Source organism: Alligator mississippiensis, chromosome 1 (genome assembly GCF_030867095.1).
Source record: "Alligator mississippiensis isolate rAllMis1 chromosome 1, rAllMis1, whole genome shotgun sequence".
Taxonomy (NCBI): Eukaryota; Metazoa; Chordata; order Crocodylia; family Alligatoridae; genus Alligator; species Alligator mississippiensis.
In genome coordinates this window covers 92,436,161-92,458,996 of record NC_081824.1, presented here as the reverse complement: position 1 = coordinate 92,458,996, position 22,836 = coordinate 92,436,161, and the positions used below count along the sequence as shown (strand labels likewise).

Here is a 22,836-nt window from a genome sequence, read left to right as displayed (position 1 = left end):
AGACTCTATAACCTACCGAGGTCCCTTCCAACCCTAACATCTGTGAATCTATGACTTTCTGAATTGCCTTGGTAATAAAACCTGTTTGTATACTTCAGAAGGGAGCATGGCTCTAATAGCATAGGCGCATACAGATGTATGGATGTCCTGGCTAGCCTATAAGACTGACAAGAACATGCCAATTTTTACATTTCAGAAGGCTTGTTGAGGGTTTCTCCAGTAAACTCAGAATGGTGGCCCACAAGATTTAGAAGGATCATCAAAGGGCCCTTTATCATACAGTATTTGAGAGTGTTTCAAGGATGGCTTAGAAATTGTCCTCACATTGGTGACCCATGTTCATGTTGGAATCAGTAACGGTTCCAAGATCCCTTTCTGCCTCTGTACTGATGAGAAGGGAGTTCCCCAGCCTAAAGGTATGCTGCTGGTTCTTTCTCCCTAGGTGCAGTACCCTGCACTTGTCAGTATTGAATCCCATCCTATTCTCATCCTCCCACCCCTGTAACCTGTCCAGATCTAGTTGTACCCTGTCCCTCCCTTCCACTGTGCCCACCTCTTCCTACATCTTAGTGTCATCCATGAATTTGAACAAGGTGCTTTTCACCCCCTGTCCAAGTTGCTGACAAAGAAGTTGAACAGTATGGGCCTGAGGACCGAGCCCTGGGGGACTCCAGTGCCTACATCCCTCCAGGTCGAAAACAACCTGTCTACCACCACTCTCTGGGTGCGGCCCTCTAGCCAATTTGCGACCCATCTGACTGTATGTAGACATCAATACCAAGTCGCCTAATTTTTTAATGAGAATGGGGTGAGAGACAGTGTCAAAGGCCTTGCTAAAGTCCAGAAAGATTACGTCCACCGCAGCACCTGCGTCCAAGGATTTTGTGACCTGATTGTAAAAGGCAACCGGGTTATCTGTTATTTGTTATGGCCAGACTTATATTTTAGACTTGTTAGAAAGTGAGTGACTTTAATTAGGCTCAACAAGATTTACTAACTTACCAATATTATTAGAGTAGTGTGGAGAAAGGTATTTTTGCTTCTGTGGAGGATTTTGCTATTTCAAAAATAGTTTCTGTTCTAATTTGGAACAACACCCAAACTTTTGAGATCCTCTACAACAGAAGCAGTTTTGGTCCCAGAGCATTCAGGTTGGTGGTCAACTACAGGAAGTGTACCAACCTGATTTTGGCCTCAGGACCATCTCCCTGCTGTGGACCTGAATGTCTGGACTGCCAAGGAGCTGGTCAGGATAACTATTAGGAAACAAGGTAGGTTTGTGAGAAATCTGCCCCTAGAATGCAGGTTTCTATAGGATCTACCTCAAAATCAAATAATTGTAGCAGAAAGTTTTTACTTTGACAAATTCCAAAGAATCTATGTTTTGTCAGTATTTCAAGACCAGCTCTGGCTTGTGTGGTATAGTGCTGTCTACAAGTCCCAGAGAACATTGGAACCCCATTACATTTGGCATTGGACAAACAGATTCATGTCACAAAAGAGCCTGTAATTTACATAGACAGGACTGACCAATGGAGAGTGGAGAAAATGGAAAAACAATGAGGTGATATGACTTGTGTAGGACATTATATAGTCACCATGGGCAGAACCTAGAATAGAACCGAGGCCTCCTCACTTTCTTAGCCACTGGGCTGTGATCCCTAATGGGATCAAAAACAGCAATCTAGATGGTGGTGAGGCATTGAAAATATATTTAATAGATTTCATAGACATTAGGGCTGGAAGGGACCTCGGAAGGTCATCGAGTCCAGCCCCCAGCCTGAAGCGCAGGAAGTGAGCTGGGGTCATAGGATCCCAGCAAGATAAGCATCCAATTTATCTTGAAGGTGTTCAATGTAGGTGCTGAACCACCTCCGATGGCAGGCTATTCTAGACCTTGGGGGCTCGGACAGTAAAGAAATTCCTCGTGTCCAGCCTGAAATGGTCTTGCAGTAGTTTATAACCATTCAACCTCGACATCCCTTGGGGTGCTCTGGTGAACAAACGTTCCCCCAGATACTGGTGGTAACCCCTGATAAACTTATAGGTGGTCATCAGATCACCCCTGAGCCTGCACTTTTCCAGGATAAAGAGCCCCATAGCTCTCAGCCTGTCATTGTAAGGTCTGTTTTCCTGACCTCTCATCAATACCTCTGATATTACAATCAAAAACATTCATGCTTCCCCAGTTCCCCACATACCTGTGCCTTCAAAGTCAAGGATACTGGCAGCCTCCGAAAATATTACTTGTGTATGCGTGCACACATCTGCACACATGCACACCATAAATACTTGCGTTGATTCCTTTACTATAAAAAAAGGAAAAAAAGTGCCACCTGGCAGGCTGCAGTTGGCAAGAGAGGTTGGAGAGGACCATACTGAGCAGCTGCAGCTTGTGGAGGGCTTTAATTTGCTCAGTAAAACTTCTGGAAAGTGGACTTCTCAACAAGGTTGTTAAAGCTCACAGCTGGATGTTGAGACTGTGATCCAAACAAAGAGTCAGATACAGGTCTGTATGTGCCAGGCTGGAAAATCCAGAGATTATAATGTGGCTCATGGTTTTGGTCCTCGCATGCACCTTTTCCATTCTTCTTTTCCCTGGTGTTCTCACTTCTGTGCATTTACATTCTGCATATCTCATGAGCTCATTGGAATTAAGCGTCTCATGGTAGGTGATCAAAAAGAAGGAGAGACTTGGAAAAACAGAAGAGCTTAAGCGGAGTGGTGAGCAGAGCATTGGTAGTAGCATCTTCACCAGTAAAACCATTAAATAGAGTAATCCATTCTCATGACCTGATATTAAGCCTCACTGTTTTCAGCTAGGATCTAACAGAGTTTTCTAACTTTATACACCAACTGTATACATGCCTATTATTTATAGTTTAGATGATTAGCTTCATTTTAGCAGAATAATTCTCCAGCTTTTCTTTACAGGTGGTTCTTGTATTTTAGAGGGCCTTTTCTGTCAGCAAAGACTAGAATTTTTTTCCTATCAGTGTTAAATTCCCCAGTAGTCATTGAATCTCCAGTATTGAGCTTAGTTATATCTATTATGTAAATTTTTCAAATTTGATTTGTCATCCACTTCCAAGTATGTGCCATAAGTTTCCTCTTTGCATTTTTTGGTATTTAGAGGCAAGAAAATACTTTCTGAACTATCTTAAACAACTCTGCTTTTAGGATATCACTTATGACCTCTTTGCCTGATTCCCTTCAAATCTGATATATGGAGCAGTTCCTAGCAATTAATAAAAAAAAATGGTGCTCACACTGCTATAATTTAATCTCCAAAAGCCCTCCAGCTACCATATAAGCCCTCAGTCTGTGCTTCCCTGAATTTTCAGAAATAAATTGATTGATTTTACTGTAGCAGAATTGAATAAATATATATTTTTAAGGCAGTAGCTGTGCAAAAGTACTTGCAGTGTGTGCGCATAAAATGTACTTGATTGATATTGATACTTGAATAGTACTCTATTATGTATTCATTAAGATATTTATTTCTCAATGAGTACAGGCCCGGAAGAAGTGAATGTAAGTATTTTAGACAGGGTTTGTATTTCTCTGATAAACAGCGCTGCCCTTCTGTTTGTGATCACAGGATGAAAGCTCTCTAAGCTTGTATATGTACATTTTTACTGCTACATCATGTAGTTTGCTCTTAAGATTGAGATCTCATTCCCCAGGAAGCATTTCTGTCTAAGATTAATTGCCCTTTTAAAATCAGTGTTTGATGTATTCCTTCGGCTATATCCTGGCTCGGTTTAACCCTCTTTGACCTGACCCCACTGACTATTACCGCCATGGCTGAAGCAAAAATCTTTCAGCATGATGTATGCAGTACAGACTTCAGCCTGTGGTTTTTCACATCGATGGATTCAATTAGCTGGATTTTTACTGATCAGCTTCGCAGAGGTTAAAGAATTTGTCAGACATGGAACAAAACTGTCCAGACTTTCTTAGGTTAATCAAGTAGCTCATCTCCATTTGCCATTTTGCTTTGCTTGTAAATTAAGGTACTTGGTTAAGGAGTGTAGAACAATATTGTATATACATAATATAATGAAACCAAAATGACAAATCAGCTAACTTTTTCCTTCTTAAATAGAAAAAAGGTGCACTACATGAAATAGTAACCGGAAAAGCTTTTAGTCTGTATATATTTCCTATCACCTTGAAGGCAAATGTGTTTAAATTATAACAATAGTTATACTTGAAGTTCCTGTTCTAAGGACTTTATTAATAAAACCCAGCAGATAAACTGATTCTTCTCATTTGAAAATAGGCTACACTGTCAGTATTTTCTGTATGTTTACAGAGCAACAAAAGTAATCTGTCCAGTGTTCTGTCTTGCAACAAATGATCAAATTCACTTGATTAACTGAAAGGTACTATATAAAAGATAGATATCCATTAGAATGTTAAGAAAGCTCCCAGGGATCAATTTAAATGTTGCAGCTTAAAAAATATTATCTCAAATATTTAGGAATATGAAAGTTCAGGTATACTGGCAATATTTTTTTTTCCAACTATTTTAGTTGGTGTAATAAAAGCTATCAGATTTACCCAAAGAACCTTGTCTGCCTATGTCCTTAAACCAACACGGCTACAAGCAACATCCTGGTATACTGGCAAGGAATTTTAAATTTTTTTTAAGTAAGTGAAATATTTGTATGCACGTGCATGTCTATGGATATTCATAGGGAATACATGATGACTTAATAACACAAGTAAAAAAGATTTTACTGTTTTTAATTTATTTGGGATGACCCATATTATTGAAAATGATGACACTATTGTAGAAACATGGGCTGTTTTGCATTGGAGTAGTTTGAAAGAAAATTTTAGTGCACTAGGCTTCCAGTTGCAACCCTGATGTTTTGTAAAGAGTTAAACATTTAATTATATCACTGGTTCAGAATTAGTTAAGCTTATGTGGGCAACCTTACTTATCAGGAAAGAGATATAAAACTGTTTTGTGGAAAGTTTTTATTTTTAAAATATCTACTTGAAATGTAATTATATGTCTTTGTGTTGATGATTGGTACATCTTGACTTGGCAGGTACTGGATAATTGTAAATACTTGCTGAGATGCTAAAACCTTTTTAAAGTGTGATTTAAGCTTGCCAGTTAAGTTATTGCTGGCTTGGCTTTATTGCTAAAACTCCACTAAAAACCTTTTATCAAATGCATGGGGTAAATTTAAAATGTTTTAAATTTAAAGTTAAGTAAAGCTTTCATTATAATTTTTTCCCTTCAGTTGGAATAGATTTTTATAGAGAAAAATCTCCATAGCAGGCATAGGTGGTAGTGATGGAAATAGTACCTGTTCTTGGGTGGGTTGTCAATTCATATGGTCTTAAGGTGCTGCTATTTAAGTCCAGTTTTCTAAAACAAAACGTCTGCAATTGGTTGAAAAAGAAGCAGATTAAATGCATCTTTGTCTTTTCTTTTTTTAGCTGCAGACTAGCTACAGGGAGATCAAAGAACTTAATGTTACATTATCAACCACTCTAAGCCTGATAAACTTTTATCCATGTTGGCCTATTTAAGGCATTGCATTTAAGGAGTTACATTACAGGAGTATTGCAAAAGTTGATACATCTTGGCTAGCTAAGCTGGACACTTAGACAGACAAAAAGAGAAAGATAGGATAATGAAAGATATTGCAGGGAAGGAAAAAGATAGGGGGACTACAATTAAGGCAGGAATTGCAAGATCACTTTCCAGGTGTTCAGAGTTTAACCTAACCCAGTGGAAATGATATTATCTAAATTCCTTGTCCTCTGCAGTCTAGTGAAAACCTTTGTTTTGGGGATCAGGAAAACAAATACCCAGCAGTGTGACAGCAGATCCCAGGGTCAGGCTGATAGTAGCCTGGATAGAAAAATTATTTTGTCCTTTTCTATTTTGTTCAAGATACAAGCTTCTAAGAAAATTACCAAAAATAGATCCATAGTCACTATGTTAGAATAGTAGATGTATAAAAGAGCCCTCTGGCTATGCTGGATCCCTCAGTATGAGAGATTCTGGGAAAGAATGTGTGGAAGCTAAGGGATTGCCACCAGCTGGATGTGCAGATGTTCAGAATAAGCCAAAACCTACTAATCTAGCCAGCACAGAGGATAAGAAGTGATCAGGTTAGGTTGCTCCTGTTATTACAGGTTTACAGAATTAATATTCCTACCTTCCCAAGGAGCATATGAATGCAGAAAGAAAAAAAATCACAGAATTCCCTGGTATATGGCTTCAACTGAAGTGCTTTGCAGAACTTCTTGCTGCTTCTCACTGACTCCTGCCTTAACTTTGGCAGAAGAGACCCTTCTATAGGTAGAACCAGATTTGGTTGATCATTTTAGACTTGTTACATTAGAAGAAACCAGTATAAAGTGGCAAGGTAAAGGTATTCAAGATAATAAATGAATTAGAGAAGGTAGATTGAACATTTATGTTAACAGTTTTATAATACAAGTGCAAGGAGCCATTAAGTACATCTGAAGGGGATTAAAATGACTTTGATGAAGGAAATTTTTTCACGTGACACAACTATGTGTAGGAATTTCATTGCTGCAAACTGTTATTGAGCTCCAAAATTTAGTATAATTGAAAGTAGGATACGATATGTATATGGATTAATAAATTTGAAATGGATCTGAAACTTCATACTAAAATGTTTGAATTAAAAACAAAATTCATCTCCTGTCATTGCTAAATGACTGCAGTGTTTCTGACCATTCATTCCTTGCATTGTTCTTAGATGATATCCAGAGGCTATTTAACACTTCTGGTTCCTTCCACATAACAATACTACATGCCTTGCAGGGGTTTTTATACTTGGACAGATGAGTCAGTAATGGAGAATCATATCAACATATAACAACCTGCCTCTAATGGACTTCGTATCTTTTTACCTTCCTAAGCCTTAAATAGGAGCCATTCTATATTTTATCTAGATAATCTGAGCAGCATTGGCCAATAAGTGACAATGTAATCCAAGATATATTTGTCAACTGGTGTCATTTTTGGCCAGAGAAAGCAAATGTCAAAAGTTCTGCTCTAAAGGAGTACAGTTAAGAATGCCTGCCCAGTGCATTAAAGATAGCATGGTTCTTCTACTTCAAGAATGCTTCCCAAGCATTCTCAGAGTTTGGGGAAGATTCGGCAAGAATTATCCTGGTAGCCCTAGTACAGGGGTTTTCAACTGGGAGTATGCGTACCCCTGGAGGTACTTGGGATAGCCTCAAGGGGTACTCATCAGTGGGAACCGTCAGCACTTCTACTGCCAACACGCTTGCCAGTTGGTTGCGGGGGATCCCCCCCACTTCCTGGTCATCTGTCGGCTGCTGGTGGACCGCCCCCACTCGTTGACTGGCTGCCAGGGGTACACTGACCCAAAAAGGTTGAAAACCCCTGCCCAAGTATATAGTTTGTTTATAGATGTTCCTTCAGCCATATAAAAAGTCACAGGGATGCACTGTGACAGATCCTCCATCACAAGCTCTGTTTCTTTGCTTTCTGAACCTCGTACCATGGAAGTAGGTTAACTGACTTTTTAGCAGAGGAGAATCTTGTCATTGGGTGTGTGTAGATGAAACGAGGGGCATGTATGCATGACACTTTAAAGTGAGTTAAATGCTTTTGCACCGATTTAATGGTGTTGGTGTTTGCATGCATCAGCGTCCTATTGTGTCTTAATTCCAGCAGCTGTAGTACATTCGGTGGCGTAATGCACCTGAAATTACTTGGGGCATAGCAAACTACAACACCTCCGAGGAGTTTTAGTTTGCTGCCCTACAGCCACGGAGAGAAACACCGGACTCTGGCTCAGGGACTGTGCAGGCAGCCTGGCAACGGCTCGGGAAGGCAGGCTCCACCAAAGGGGAAAAAAAAAAAAGCGGCAAGCCTGATCTCTCCCCCCCACCGGGAGCCTGCATGAGCTGCATGGGGACCTGGTCCTTTCTCTGCAGCTGTGGTGCCCTCCAGGACCACCTGAGCCAGGTGCCTGTGAGCAGGTGCTGCCTGGGGGGAGCTGCCGCTGAAGTGGAGGGAAGCCCTAACCCTCCCCCCCACTGCAGCCCAGGGACCACTCTGCCCACCATCAGCTCACCCTCCCCTCCCTGCCACTGGAGAGGCAAGTAAGACACAGGTGTACATGATACAGGGGTTTACAACACCTTAAATTGAAGCGGTGTTTTTAAAAATCCTCTGTTCCATTTAGAGCCCCCCCTTTTAGTCTACACATGCCCATTAGTAGTATCCAGGGATGTCAAACATATATCCAGCTGACCAGATGTAATATTTGGAGCCACTCTATCCATCCTGACAAGCTGTTGGCAGGCCACTGGAAATTGGGGGGAGGTAGGGCATGGAAAGGAGGGAGTGGTCTGCCACAGAATCTGAGGCCCTTAGGCCCTGGTGGACGTGGCAAGCAGCAGCAGGAGGGTGAATGAGTACAGATGCAACACTACTCATGCTCTGCCTGTTTTGCGCATTGCTATTGCTGCAGTCCTATCTTCTCAGCCTGTGGCTTTGCTGCCACCCCAGGCTGGAGCCATCCATGTCATGGACCCAGAGCTGTGACATGCAGCAGCAGTGGCAGCTCTGGCTCCAGTATGGGGAACATGGTAGGAGCCAAAGCTGGAGCTAGTGCTACTATCACGTGCCTTAGGCTGAAATCACCCTGTGCCCAAGCTAGATCCAGCCCACAAGGAGCCCGGAGTCTGGATGTATACTGAGGCACAAAGTGATTTTGATATCCCAGGCTTAATCCATGGTAGGAGACTGTATGGGGCATACTTACACTGCTAAATGAAAATAATGTATCTGGCACTGGATGCAGGAGTGCCAGTCATTTTACTAAATAGTTATTTGATAAAATACATAAATAACACTGGGAACAGGAAGCAGAACCCAGGACTAAGCATCTTGCAGAAGCATGCCTTCCTCCTTGGGTTCAGGCTGTATTTGGAATGCTGTCACTGGCCCTAATGACTCTTGCATTCCTTTTTGCTTGATAGCCTAGTGTAACAGAGGCCCCTAACCGCTGTTTCTGAGTGCAGAGGTAGGCTTGAGAGCAGTAAGCCTGCTAATTTGGTTTCCTGTGTTTATGTTTAGCCACAAGGCATGGGGGTGGCTTTAAGGGAGATGGGAGGCCACTAAAGATGCGAAGCAGGAGGACATAGATTGCAGTATTGGACTGAGGATGACCAACCCTGTGTGGAGCCTGACTGCAGGACAGAGAAAGGGCCCAGTGGACTGAGTCTGAATACAGGGCAAGCAATCCCTAGAACTGTGTTTCTCAACCTTTTTAGACTTAGAGCACCCCTAGATAGTCTGAGCACTTGTTGGAAAATACTAGCTCTAAATTTTCTCTCTTTTTTTGCCTAGAGAAAAATGATAGAGCAGTTTTTCTGTTGCAGAGAACTCAAAAAGACCACAACAATGGTCTGTTTCTGTTTGAAATGTCTGAGTTTATCTTATTTGTAAACCTAACTGAATCATGTTTGTAAATCTAACAGTGCTAACATTGTGTGGCACCCCATGGCACCCTTGACAGGTTCTCGAGGTATCCCAGGGTGCCGTGGCACCTTGGTTGAGAATCGCTGCCCTAGAGGAATGGATTGGGTCAGAATGAGGTGGCCTAATGTTGAGAAGGGCAGAGTAAAACACCAAAAATGTCACACTAATGGTCTGAGGCAGTCTCCCAAATTATATAAATATTGCATCAAGGCATAGTAGGCAAGGACAGGACAGTACACTGATAAGATGGAGTACAGAACGTGTTTAGGGTGGCTACTGGAGGGTGTTGCAGCTGCCTTCAGAGGTGGTATTGTGTACACCCAGCTTCAGCAGGAGGTATAGAGGATGCTGTCAGACACGGCTAGCCTGTAAGCCAGTAGTTGGGGCAGTTCCCTGAAAAATAGGAAATGGATTCAAGCACCCTCTGGTTGAGAAGAGCCTAGAACCCAGCTTTTCCCCTCCCTAGGCAAGTGCCCTAAATATCACCCATTGTAATATAGGTGTAGTGAGCCTCCTGCTTACTTCATCTTGGTTTCAGTTGTTCAGGACAGAAGTTGGCAATCAGGTGATTGTTGGCCCTGGACCAGACCTGCTATGTGTTCAATTTAAGGTGCCATATAAACCAGCTATAAAAATGTTATGCATTATATTTTTATGGCCAGTTTGCCATTTTATGGCACCTTAAATTGAGTGCACTTTTGCCATTTATGCCATGATTAACACAGTGACTGCAGCATAAATGTAACATGTAGAGGGGAATTTAGATATTTTAGAGGCAGGATAGTATCTGGACTATCATCTGTTATTGTTCAAATTTGACAATTGCAAATGAGTTATGATTTGAATATAGGGTTAAATAGGAGAAAAAGATGGGAACCTTACTGACACATGGATCTGTGTTTGAGGAAAATAGCAAAGACAATTCAATCCTATATAAACAGTGAATTCAGTTGTAAACTAGTGTTGCTTTAAATCTATTTTATATTTAATATCCCCTTTGAACTTTATTACGTACACATTCTTCAGGTATAAATACTTCCATGGTATAAGTCATTGTAGCTATGAGTCTTGAAATTTAAATTGTTATATGAATCGTTTTGATGTAGAAATTTGGTGTGACCAAATGTTTTGGAACCAGTGTATTTCTTCGTGTGGCACGTGGAATGAAAGGTCTTGACCTCATTATTTATATTTCACTTAGAGTAAATGTATTTACTTCTCAAACTATGTGGCTTTTTCCCAGTGTGCAGTGCATCAAAGTGCAAAAGGAATAGCCAAGTTCAGAAAAGCCCCCTTCTCCTCTCTGCTGTCTAGTTTGCATATATATAGAGCAAGGTAAAATTGTTTTCTAAAATTAAATAATCCCATAATATAGACTGATATAATCAACAGTATGGCTAACCAGTAGAATATTGTGTACAGGCTTGTATTTTGAAAGCTGTTAAAAAAAAACTCAAAACATGTTGCTACATTTGGTAAGAAATACCTGTTTTAATCATGGTGTAACAACTTCCCATTATAAGTACTGTACTTAATGCAAGCTGCCTTTTGGCCTTGTAAAATTATTACAGTCTGACTGATACCATTTTAAGCTTATCAAAATGTCTGATCTAAAACAGCATAGCTCATTATAAAATGGCAGCACCCCATTTTATGCTCTGTCCACAAAAAAACCCTAAAGCTGAAAACATTCATGCAGAGTACAGTGAGAATGCCTGCATGCCATGTGTTTTTGTGGAACCAAGACCTAAGATTTAAACCAATTTTAGGAATGCGCTTAGTTGAAATAAAGTACATCCTCAGTTATCTGAACCCTCAATTTTTTTTTTTGCAAACTTGTAACTGTTGGTATCATATAACAAACTTCTTTTTTTTTAAGTTTATTTAAATACAGTACTGCATCTCTGCTCTCAAGATTGATACAGTAACTTGTAACTGCTGATGTTGTATAACAAGGGGTCTAATGTATTTAATATCTGTTTAATAATTAATATCTGGCAGCTGGTTGTGAGATGGTTGTTAGGCCTTTATCCTGGTTACAGAACACAAATAACATCCTATTTGTTTTGCAAATGGAGAATCATGGCCCTCTTACTAAGAGAACCAGCAATTTTCCTTTTGTTTCTTATAATCTGCTATCCTATGTATATTCCTGTGGCAGCACAGTCTTTCATCCTCTGGGAACATCAGAGTTTTGGCTTTCAAATAGGGAGAGCACTGACATTTAGGGACAGTGAATGCTGATTTTACTTGGTAGATCTGTGCACATGTGTGCCTAAGTATATATAGCACGTAAATAATAAAAGGTCACTGGTTACTTTTCTTTTAACTGTCTTTCTGAGCAGATTTCAAATGGCTTTACTTCTCATTTCAAGATTGAGAAATGATGCATTTTTTTAACCAGTTTTGCTTTTGTGGCAATCGTGTCAGCTGTTTTAGCTGGTTCCCATCATTTGAATTGAAGGATCAAAGTTTCTTCATCTTTTGGGACAAGTATTAATACAAGGAATTGAAATATTCTTAGAATAGATCTCTGTTGTACTAGAAATTAACTCATGCATTTATTTAAATGAAACAAAGTGGGAAGATTTGGTACCAACTCAGTTAACATTGAGTAACCCAACTATGTTGCTGGAGCCTTTAAACTGAGAAAATAATACTTAGTAAAATGAATAAATTCCAGGGTTTTCCAGTTGTTTGTGATTTATAGAACTGGATTTACTATATATCATACACCTTTTCCAGGAGAACCCAGATAAACAAATTTAAAATTCTTTTTATATAAAGTATTACGTTTTTGGAGATGAGGGTCATTCACTAAAGTAAGGCATGTCATCTGTGCTGTCTTTTTTTTTTAGCGTAATTTCTAGAACTGGAAAACGTGGGATGTCTTTAGAATGTTATTAACATAAAACTGTTGTTTCTGTAGGACAGAACTGTAAGTGTAATAAAGAAGACTGGCACTTTCATTAAGTTTCACTTTAACAGAATTTTTCTCAGAATTCATTTTATGTTAGAGTTTCTGTTTTACATGATGCAAACTGCAACATTCTCAACTTTCTCCATGTCAATATTTCTTGGTCTTATGAAGCTTGGAGTACAATTTATTACTCTATCAAAGCAGTTAATTTCAGCCTATTGTAAATTAAACTTTTATGCAAGTTCTTATTTATTTAAGTAGTTTTGAACTGTGTTTCTTTTATTAATCATCTTTATTTTTCATTGAATTAGATTGTGAAAAGACGATTCAAGTAATGATTCATGGAATTGAGCCAATGCTGGAGACACCAATACAGTGGCTAAGTGAACATATGAGTTATCCTGATAATTTTCTTCACATTAGTATCATTCCCCGACCTACAGATTGAAGGATCATCTATATCAGATACAAGGAATTATCCTTGAGATGGATTTACCAGGGCATGTCAACCTTTTACTTCTGTTGGGGTTGGTGAAGGCAACCTGACCAGAAAAAAAAAATTCACTGCTGCAAGCCAAACAGGAAAAAAGATCTCATCACCAGATAAGGTCAATTGGGCTGGTCTTACTTTGCATCACCACTGCTTTTCTCCACTGTCGTCATTTAAACCTCAGTTGCGATATGAAAGACTTTACAGGACCACTGTAAGCTTGCTCTTTTCTTGTAAAATGTAATGAAGTTGAAACTGTCAGCCTGAAGAGCAAATGGAAATATGTGCCACTTGATTTGTACTTCTGATGAACAAATAAACATGGGTATTTCCTAAAGTAATAGTGGTTCAACTTTGATGAGAGTGGAAATGTTGGTTTAATTTTCTAGAAAATGAGACACTAGGAGAGATTCAGTTATCAATAACTTGTAGTAACTTTTTGTAAAAGATCAAATTACAGTAGACCCATTTTCCTTAATGAGAATTTCATATGTTTACAGTATGTCTGTTCGTATGCATATGGTCTTTTAACTTTGATAGCAAGCAGTGAGATTTTTTTTAAATAAAACCTATGAGCATGTTTTATTTAAGAACATACAAACCAAGTCATAAATATTAGGATTTATAAGCAGTTCGTCACTCAAAATGTCCTAGTATATATTAGGGTATATTAGACTATGCCCTAATCCCTCGAACCAGTTTTCATTAAAATGGTAATGTCATAGGGTAATTTTGTCTCGGGATCTGTGGTGTCATTTCTCTTTGCCAATTTAACTTTTTTTCTGTGAAAATATTTTCTTTAATCAGTAAAAAAAAATGTAAAAGGATGTTACAGATTATCATACCATTCTATTTATTCCCATAGGCTAGAAGGCAGTTAAGTCATAATAGGATAAACAGATGTATTGTTTTTAATAATTTTGAATATTGGAAGCTGAGCCTTTTCTAAGCTAGTTCTTCATTATATCTGAATTTATTTTCTTACTATGGCAATTGGCCTGTGAATTTTAAAAGCCTAAATCTCATTGAAATAGATTTCCCTTAACTTACAAATATATTTTTCATGATCTGACTTCTTTTTTTAATGTTTTTTGAACTTCATCATTGCAACTGCTACTGGGACCCTACCGGCTTTCCATGTTACGGTACATTCATCCAATTATGCTGCATTGCTTTGTCTGACAGCCTTGGTTGTTGTGGCACAAGAGTATGTTATAAGTATACTATCAACTAAATGTTTTCCTGAAGAAATTCAACCTCACCAAAAGAGAAAATATTGGAAATTATTTCTGAAGCTGTGGCTCGCTAATGGCCTAGTAAGTCACAGCACTGTTGCCTTTTTTCCTGCTGGCCTTCTTTGTAGGATCATTTACGTGTATATGGATGAAAAAACAAAGCAAACTCATGCACAAAGACAGGAAAGAAGCAACACTGAGACAGTGTAGAAATCGAAAGAAAGAAAGAAAAACCCTAAAAAGCTAATAAAAAATGTCAGTGTGACTGAGATTGAACAGAAGCAAATATGAATTGTTTTAAGGATATATAAAGGCGGAAATTACATTAAGGAGAGACAAGGGAAAAAGGAAAAGTAAAATAGATATGTTGTAAATATGTAGATTTGAAGGAATTTAAAAAAAACTAGTAAAATAAATATTGATCCATTTTTATGCCAAATGGAAACGCAGTGCATTCTGGATGGTTTGGTTAAAGGATTCTAATTTTCAGTTCCATTTGGATTTCTCCCTTTGGTATTTTGACTTTCCGACTAGCAGGACAAAGTGTCTCAGTATTCTGGAGAAATTCAGTCTTGCCAATATTTTGTAGACCATTAAAGTAAGAAGACCGGTATACTTTTCTCATTAATGAGGCAAAATAAAATGCTAAAAGAGACAGCCCACTACGTAAGCTACAAAAACTGTTATCTTTGTTTTAATGTGGCTTGTATTAAGCTATTTTCTATCTTAGCATACTCAATTTATATTACACCAGCATTTTAAGCATAAGCCTCTTCTCAAGACCCTCATCCACTAATAAATCCAACCTCTAAAGCCTGGCATGGAATGGAAACAAAATATAATACTTGGCTCTACTATATACTGGTTCTTTTAATTTTAACTATTTAAACTTTATTGTTTATTAAAAAAGTAAAATAATGTTTGAGTCTGTCTTTATTTTAAGTGGAAAAATAGATGCACTGTCAGTAACAAAGCTGTGTGAAGCAGTGACAAAAGGAATAGCCATTTACAAATCAATTAAATGAGATTCAATGAATTTATTTATATAAGGAGCTGGTAAGGTTACACTAAATGAGACTTACATCCCAAGAATGGAATTAGGCATTTATTTTATATAAGCTTAATCACAGAGATATTTTTCTACTTTATAGTTGTATTTTCATTGCATTGTTGTATTATTTTTGTAAAACCTGATAGCAACAGAAAATGTATTGTGTTTTAATTTAAATATTATTTCTCTTTTAAACTTGGCCAAAATCAAAGGCAGCATTTCTTTTTTCACTGTGAAGAACATGGTCTGTCTAGTAAATTAATTTTAATGCTTTTGAACAGGAGCAGATAAGCAAGATATCTTTGTAAATTTAAATTCTCAGTGTATCCATTAAGGTACAGTTCAACACTACATCGGACACTGCTTGCTACGTTCAGTGTATGTCAGTCTTATTTGACAATCACTGCTGCCTCCTCTTTGGAAAGAAAAGAAAAGTTGATTTTCTGTGGCTATTTAGTCATGTGTACCATTATTGAAACTTGCAGTCAGGGTTCCAGTTTTGATATGAATTCCTGCCCTCTAAGTACTAAACACTGGCTCTCTCTTTTATTTTAATGAAAATATTAATTTTAATATTAAAGACATTGGCACAAAAAGTAGAAATGTGCTGATGACATTTCCAACACAAAGGAAGCATCATCCATAAAGAGGAGACTAGCTACATCATAAAGTAAGATGGACAACTGGGCAATCTTTTAAGGCCTTGAGTAATAGAAATTAAGTGAAATTCAATAATACAGAGTGCAAGACCCTTAGAGTCTGATAAGAATTTCCACTATATCAAATTTTATCAGTTGGAAATGATAGAGAAGAAAGGTTTAGATATATTTGTCAATCACAGAAGGATTATGAACCAGCACTGATTATGGCAAAGGAAATGCAGTCTTGAGATTCATCAGTGAAGGCATATTCCCAGGTCAGGGAAGGATTAATGCTGTTGTATTGAAGTACTGGTAAGACCTTATCTATAATACTGCAAAGGGTTGTGGTCATGCATGTTCAAGAAAAAATAATTAAACTGGTACAGTTTCCACAAGTGGCTACTGTGATTAAGGGAATGGAGAGTATTCACAAGAAGAAAATAGAAGAGCTTTTCTTGCTTAGCCTTGCAGAACAAAGGTTGGTAGGGGAGTGTGATTATTCTCTACAAGTGTACCAGAAAGTAAAAGAAATGGACATGGAGAACATCTTTCTGGGGTCATCTGACCCCAGCAGTCTTTCTTGCCCAAGTGCAGGCAGGCTGGACCCGATGTCCTGTAAGATCCTTTCCAACCCCTAATATCTATGAAACTATGAAAATATGTTTAAGCTAAAGCACAATGTTGGCCATTTTAGACATAATTATTCTTTTGCTACACTGCCCACACACCCCTGTGATGAGTATAGCTTGTGTGGGCAGGGGAGTGCAGGGAGCAGATCGTAGCTGTGCTGTGGCCCTGCACTGTCACTGGCCCAAGATCCCAGCCCTGGAGCGGTTTTTTGTCCAGCCATACACCCTGCCCACAGGTTCCCAGCCAGTCTCCATGGAGAACCTGGGAGTGCAGGGCCATGACAGTGCCGGGGCAAGTCTGGGACAGAGCCCTGGTTCTGTAGCCGTGTGCTGTCATTGCCCCATGCTCCTGGGGTCTACATGCAGACTGTCCAGGAGCTGCATGGCCAGCGGTTCCTGGGAAATGGAGTCTGGCCACTGACGAGATCTGCTGTTTTGGTCCCCCTGGATTCTATGATGTGCTTGCCAATGATCGTAGGAGACAAGGCAGAGTATAGCCCAGGGGAGTATTTTATTCTGACTGCCACAAAACTATCAAATGGTAAGTATGCAGTTTGTCACGGACTTTTATACACAATATGCCAGTTCAGAGAGATCCTCCACTTCTATGGTGTCACCTCAAAAATAAGAAACTTCTCAATTTGGTATTATGGCAATAACTTTGATTTTGAAGGCTTGATCATTTTTATGATTAGGAAAATAAAGCTTGCATATTTTGGTATGCAAGTGTGTTAATTGATTTACAACCCTAAGTTAATAGATGCCTGTTGGAGTTTTCATTTTAGAACAACTTCATTGCATAAAAATAACATTTACTGCATAGGCCTGTGTATGAATAAAAATGCAGTGAAATAAGCTTGACAAAAAATGCTTATTTATATAACATCTTTGTATCTTTTATGATAAATACTGCGTATAAACCGATTCAAAGTAAAAGTGATTTTAAAAATGCAGTCTTGCAGTTACTGAAAAAAATTGACCATAACATCAAGACCAAGTGCTTATTTCATAGAATCATAATATATATATATAGGGTTGGAAGGGACTTCAGGAGGTCATCTAGTCCAACTCCCTGCTTAAAGCAGGACCATCCACATTTACATCATCCTAGTCAAGGTTTTGTCTAGCCGGGTCTTAAAAACCTCCAAGGATGGAGATTCCACAACCTTTCTGGGTAACCTGTTCCAGTGCTTTACTACCTCACTTCTGAAAGTTTCATATCTAACCTAAAATTCCCTTGCTGTAACTTGCCACTATTGGTTCTTCTGTCATCTGCCACCACTGACCAGTCTAGCTCCATCCTCTTTTGAACCACCTTTCAGGTAGTTGAAGGCTGCTACTAAATCCCCTCAGTCTTCTCTTCTCCAGGCTAAATAAGCCCAGTTCCCTCAACCTCTCCTCAAAAGTTGTGTCCCAGCCCCCTCACCATTTTCATTGCCCTCTGCTGGACTCTCTTCAATTTGTCCACACCCTTTCTGTAATGGGGGGCCCGAAACTGGACACGGTACTCCAGATGTGGCCTCACCAGTGCTGAATACAGGGAAAGAATCATTTCCTTCGCTCTGCTGGCAATGCTTCTAGTAATGCAGACTAGTATGCTGTTAACCTTCTTCACAATAACGCCACAATGGGGCTCTTATTCAGCTTATTGACCACTGGAACCCTCTGGTTCTTTTCTGCAGAGGTGCTGCTTAACCAGTCAATCCCTAGCCTGTATCAGTGTATGGGATTGTTCTATCCTAAGTGCAGGACTTCACGCTTGTTGTTATCGAACCTCGTGACATTTCTTTTGGTCCAGTCCTCTAATTTGTCAAGGACTCTGAATCCTAGCCCTACCTTCCAGTGTATTTGCTATTCCCCCTAGCTTGGTGTCATCTGCAAGCGTGCTGAGAGTGCACTCAATCCAATCTTCCAGGTCATTGATGAAAATATTGAACGTTGGCCCCCAAACCAACCCCTGGGTCACTCCACTTGATACCAGCTGCCAACTAATCATCGAGCCACTACGATCTGAGCCCAAAGATCCAGCCAGTCTTCTATCCATCTTACAGTCCATTCATCCAACCTGTACTTTCTTAGTTTGCTTGCACAAGTGTTGTAGGACACCATATCAAATGCCTTTGATTAAAGTCAAGGTATATCACATACACTGGTCTTCCCACGTCCACAGAGTCACTCATCTCATCGTAGAAGGCAATCAGGTTGGTCAAGTGTGACTTGCCGTTGGGGAATCCATGCTGACTGTTCCTAATCACCTTTTTTTCCTCCACATGCTTAGAAATTAATTCCTTGAGGACCTGCTCCATAAGGGACAGAGGTGAGGCTGACTGGTCTGTAGTTCCACAGTTCCTTCTTTCCTTTCTTAAATATGAGCACTAGATTTGCCCTTTTCCAATTGTCCAGGACCTCCCTGATTGCCATGAGCTTTCAAAGATAATGGCCAGTGGTTCTGCAATCCTATCAGCGAACTCCCTCAGCACCTTCAGGTGTATTGTGTCTGGCCTCATGAACTTGCCCACATTCAGCTTCTCTAAATAGTCTGTAACCTGTTCTTTTGCCATTGTTGGCTGATCATTTTCTCCCCAGTCTGTGCTGCCAGGTGCAGTAGTCTGGGAGCTGCCCTTGCTTGTGAAAACTGAGATAAAAAAGGCATTGCATACTTCAGCCTTTTCTGTATCATCTGTCACTAGGTTGCCTCCCCTATTCAGTAATGGACTCACACTTACCCTGATCTTTGTCTTGTTTGCTGACATACTTGTAGAAACCCTTCTTGTTACTTTTCACACCTTTTATTAGCTACAACTCCTTTTACGCTTTGGCCTTCCTGATTTTATCCCTGCATGGCTGAGCAATATTCTTATCCTCCTCCCTAGTTGTTTGTCCAATTTTCCACTTCTTGTAAGCTTTATTTCTTTGTTTTAGTTCCCTGAAGAGTTCTCTGCTAAGGCTAGCTGGTCTTTTGCCATACTTGCTAGTCTTCCTGTGCGTTTGGATGGTTCATTTCTGCACCCTTTCTCCAGGACTCCTTTCCCCACTCAGACAGGCCTCCCACAGGATTCTGCCCATCGGGTCCCTAGCGAGTCAAAGTCTGCTTTTCTGAAGTCCAGGATCCTTACTCTGTTGTGTTCCTTTCTTTTCCTCAGGATCATGTACTCAAACATCTCATGGTCACTGCTACCCAAGGTGTCATCCACTTCTACATTCCCCACCAATTCTTTCCTGTTTGTGAGCAGCAGGTCAAGAAGGGCATGGCCCATAGTTGGCCTCTCCAACACTTGCACGAGGAAGTTGCCCCCAATACTTTCCAAAAACTTTCTGGATTGCCTGTGCACTGCTGTGTTGCCCTCCTAGCAGGTGTTAGGGTGATTGAAGTCCCCCATGAGAACTGGGGCCTATGATTGGGAAACTTCTGTTAGCTGTTTGAAGAAAGCCTCATCCACCTCACCTTGTCCTCCAGGTCTGGTGGTCTATAGCAGATACCCATCACAGCATCACCCAGACTTTACTAACCTTTTGGCAGTGGTCCACAGTCTTTACCTAACCACTTGGCAGCAATACTGAGCAAGTAATGTGCAGCTGGCATCATGAATTTCTTTCTCTGCTATCCTGAGGAAATGGGTGTGTAGGAAACACAATTTCCTGTAGCAACAAGCAATGCTAGAGGGTCTCACTTATGTAACAGGAACAGGGAAGAAATTGGCCCAGGACTTAAGGAGCAGCCTGGAGTATTGGGAATATTTTAATATCAGTAATGTTAATCACTCCTTATAAAGGTATGTGTAAAAACTTGCATAGTCTTAATTTAACACAGTTAAACTTCTTCACAGTAAGGATGACCAAAATTTGGAATGGGCTTCCAAGGGAGGTGGTGCTCTCCCCTACTTTGGGAGTCTTTAAGAGAAGGCTGGATAGGCATCTGGCTGGGGTCATCTGACCCCAGCACTCTTTCCTGCCTAGGCAGGGGGTCAGACTTGATGATCTGTTGAGGTCTCTTCTGACCCTAGCATCTATGAATCTGTCTTTCAAACTTTGACCCCACACAGTGGGGGCTATTTGTTAATTAGGTGGGCTTTAAGGTCCACGATCTCTGAAAGATACAAATAGACAAGAGCTGCTGAGGCCCAGCCACTTGGTATCTGGGGACCCTAGCCCCTTGTGTCAGCTAGACTGCTGAAGCAGCATCCCAAATTCACTTTTAAAAATACTACAAAATCCACATTCTTCCACAATTAGAACAAAAGAGAGAGAGAGGGATTGATCAGACGGGCAATGTTTTATTGCTATATTTACAATGTTAAAGCAATTTGGAGCTTACCAGTATCTCTAGCATCATAATAAAATAAATCCTAAATATCTGTGTTTTAATGTTTGCTTTTGGTTTCCTTATCACATGGTGGGTGTGTGATGGGTGGATGTGGGGTTTGCAGGAGGGGGGTGGGGGTGGGTATGGAGGGATGTGGGGGGATGCAGGTCAGTGTGTGGGTAGGTGGGGGGAACTGTGGGTGTGGAGGCTGAGTAGGAGGGGTGGGTCCTCCGCCGCCCACAAGGCAGAGCCACTCCCCCAGCACATAGACTACCCTGCCTTTAACAACTGGATGCCTTTAAGTCGGCAGACCCGGATGAGCTCCGTCTGAGGGTGCTGAAGGCACTGGCCGACATCATTGCAGAGCCACTGGTGGGAATATTTGAACGCTCGTGGCGCACGGGCCAAGTCCCGGAGGACTGGAAAAGGGCCAATGTGGTCCCCATTTTCAAGAAGGGGAGGAAGGAGGACCCGGGCAACTATAGGCCAGTCAGTCTCACCTCCATCCTTGGCAAAGTCTTTGAAAAAATTATCAAGGTTCACATTTGTGACAGCCCGGCAGGACAAATTATGCTGAGGGGAAACCAGCACGGGTTCGTGGCAGGCAGATCGTTCCTGATCAATCTAGTCTCTTTTTATGACCATGGTCTGGAACGGGCTCCCAAGGGAGGTGGTGCTCTCTCCTACCCTGGGGGTCTTCAAGAGGAGGTTAGATGAGTATCTAGCTGGGGTCATCTAGACCCAGCACTCTTTCCTGCTTATGCAGGGGGTCGGACTCGATGATCTATTGAGGTCCCTTCCGACCCTAGCATCTATGAATCCATCTATGAATCTATTAATCTGCCTGCAGGGTCCCAGGTCCCCCTCAGGGGCTACAGCTCCCCTCCAGACTCCACCCCCACTGATATTCAGCCCCCTGCTCGTTCCCCTGCTTGTCTCCAGCCTCCAGAGGATGAAAATGAGCAGGAGGCTGGAGACAACAGGAAGTCTCCAGCTCATCTCTAGGGGCTTGTCTCTGCTCATTCTCCTGCTTGTTTCCATCCCCCTAGATTCATAGATTCATAGATAGATTCATAGATGCTAGGGTCGGAAGGGACCTCAGTAGATCATCAAGTCTGACCCCCTGCATAGGCAGGAAAGAGTGCTGGGTCTAGATGACCCCAGCTAGATGCCTATCTAACCTCCTCTTGAAGACCCCCAGGGTAGGGGAGAGCACCATCTCCCTTGGGAGCCCATTCCAGACGTTGGCCACTCTAACTGTGAAGAAGTTCTTCCTAATGTCTAAATCTGCTCTCTGCTACCTTGTGGCCATTATTTCTTGTAACCCCCGGGGACGCCTTGGTGAATAAAACCTCACCAATTCCCTTCTGTGCCCCCGTGATGAACTTATAGGCAGCCACAAGGTCACCTCTCAACCTTCTTTTGCAGAGGCTGAAAAGGTCCAGGTGCCCCTGCTCATTCCTTTGCTCGTCTCCTGCTTGTTCTGCTCATCTCCAGCCTCTGAGGTGGCTGCTGCTACTTCTAGTGAGCGTGTGTGTGGGTGGGTGGGAGGGCTGGGAGAGTGTGGGAAGAGGGGGGGGGGAATGAATGGGGGGCAGGGGGAACAAATGGGGGCTGAGGCCAGGTGGGGCCTCCCCCATGGTTCCCTTCCCACTTGCTCCAGCCCCCCAACCCCCTACTTACCTGGTATGAAGCCAGGTCCATGTCCCTGCAGCTTGCGGCAGTGTGCTTCAGCACTGGGGAAAGGGTCAACCACAAAGACACTCTGGCAGGCTACCAGAGCATCTACGTGGAGGACTGAGCCTCCAGTTGCCTTAGGGCACAGTTCGGGACTGCCCTGTCCTGCTTTTTTCCCCCAGGGCATTGTTTGATCCCTGGATATCCAGGGGTCTAAATTTGCCCCCATGCTGCAAATTTGCAGAACGGGAAATTTTTTTTTTTTTTCCTGCACGTGCAAAGGGGTTTGAGACACTGCAAGAGGCACATGCGCGCTCGCCTGGACGAGCCCATGGTGTTTATCCATTTGGGTGCAGGAAACCCAATTCCC

General features: G+C 41.1%; 1 protein-coding gene across 2 annotated transcripts in view; it reads left to right on the top strand.

Annotated features, from left to right (window-relative positions):
- Positions 1-15,083, top strand: part of ATG5 (autophagy related 5) — a 146,145-nt gene extending 131,062 nt beyond the window's left edge. For both annotated transcript variants that reach the window (XM_006260358.4, XM_059732529.1), the window contains one exon: positions 12,752-15,083. In XM_006260358.4, coding sequence (XP_006260420.1) covers positions 12,752-12,888 — 137 coding nt within the window. In that variant the 3' untranslated portion in view covers positions 12,889-15,083. The remainder of the gene's footprint in view (positions 1-12,751) is intronic.
- Positions 15,084-22,836: the final 7,753 nt, after the last annotated feature.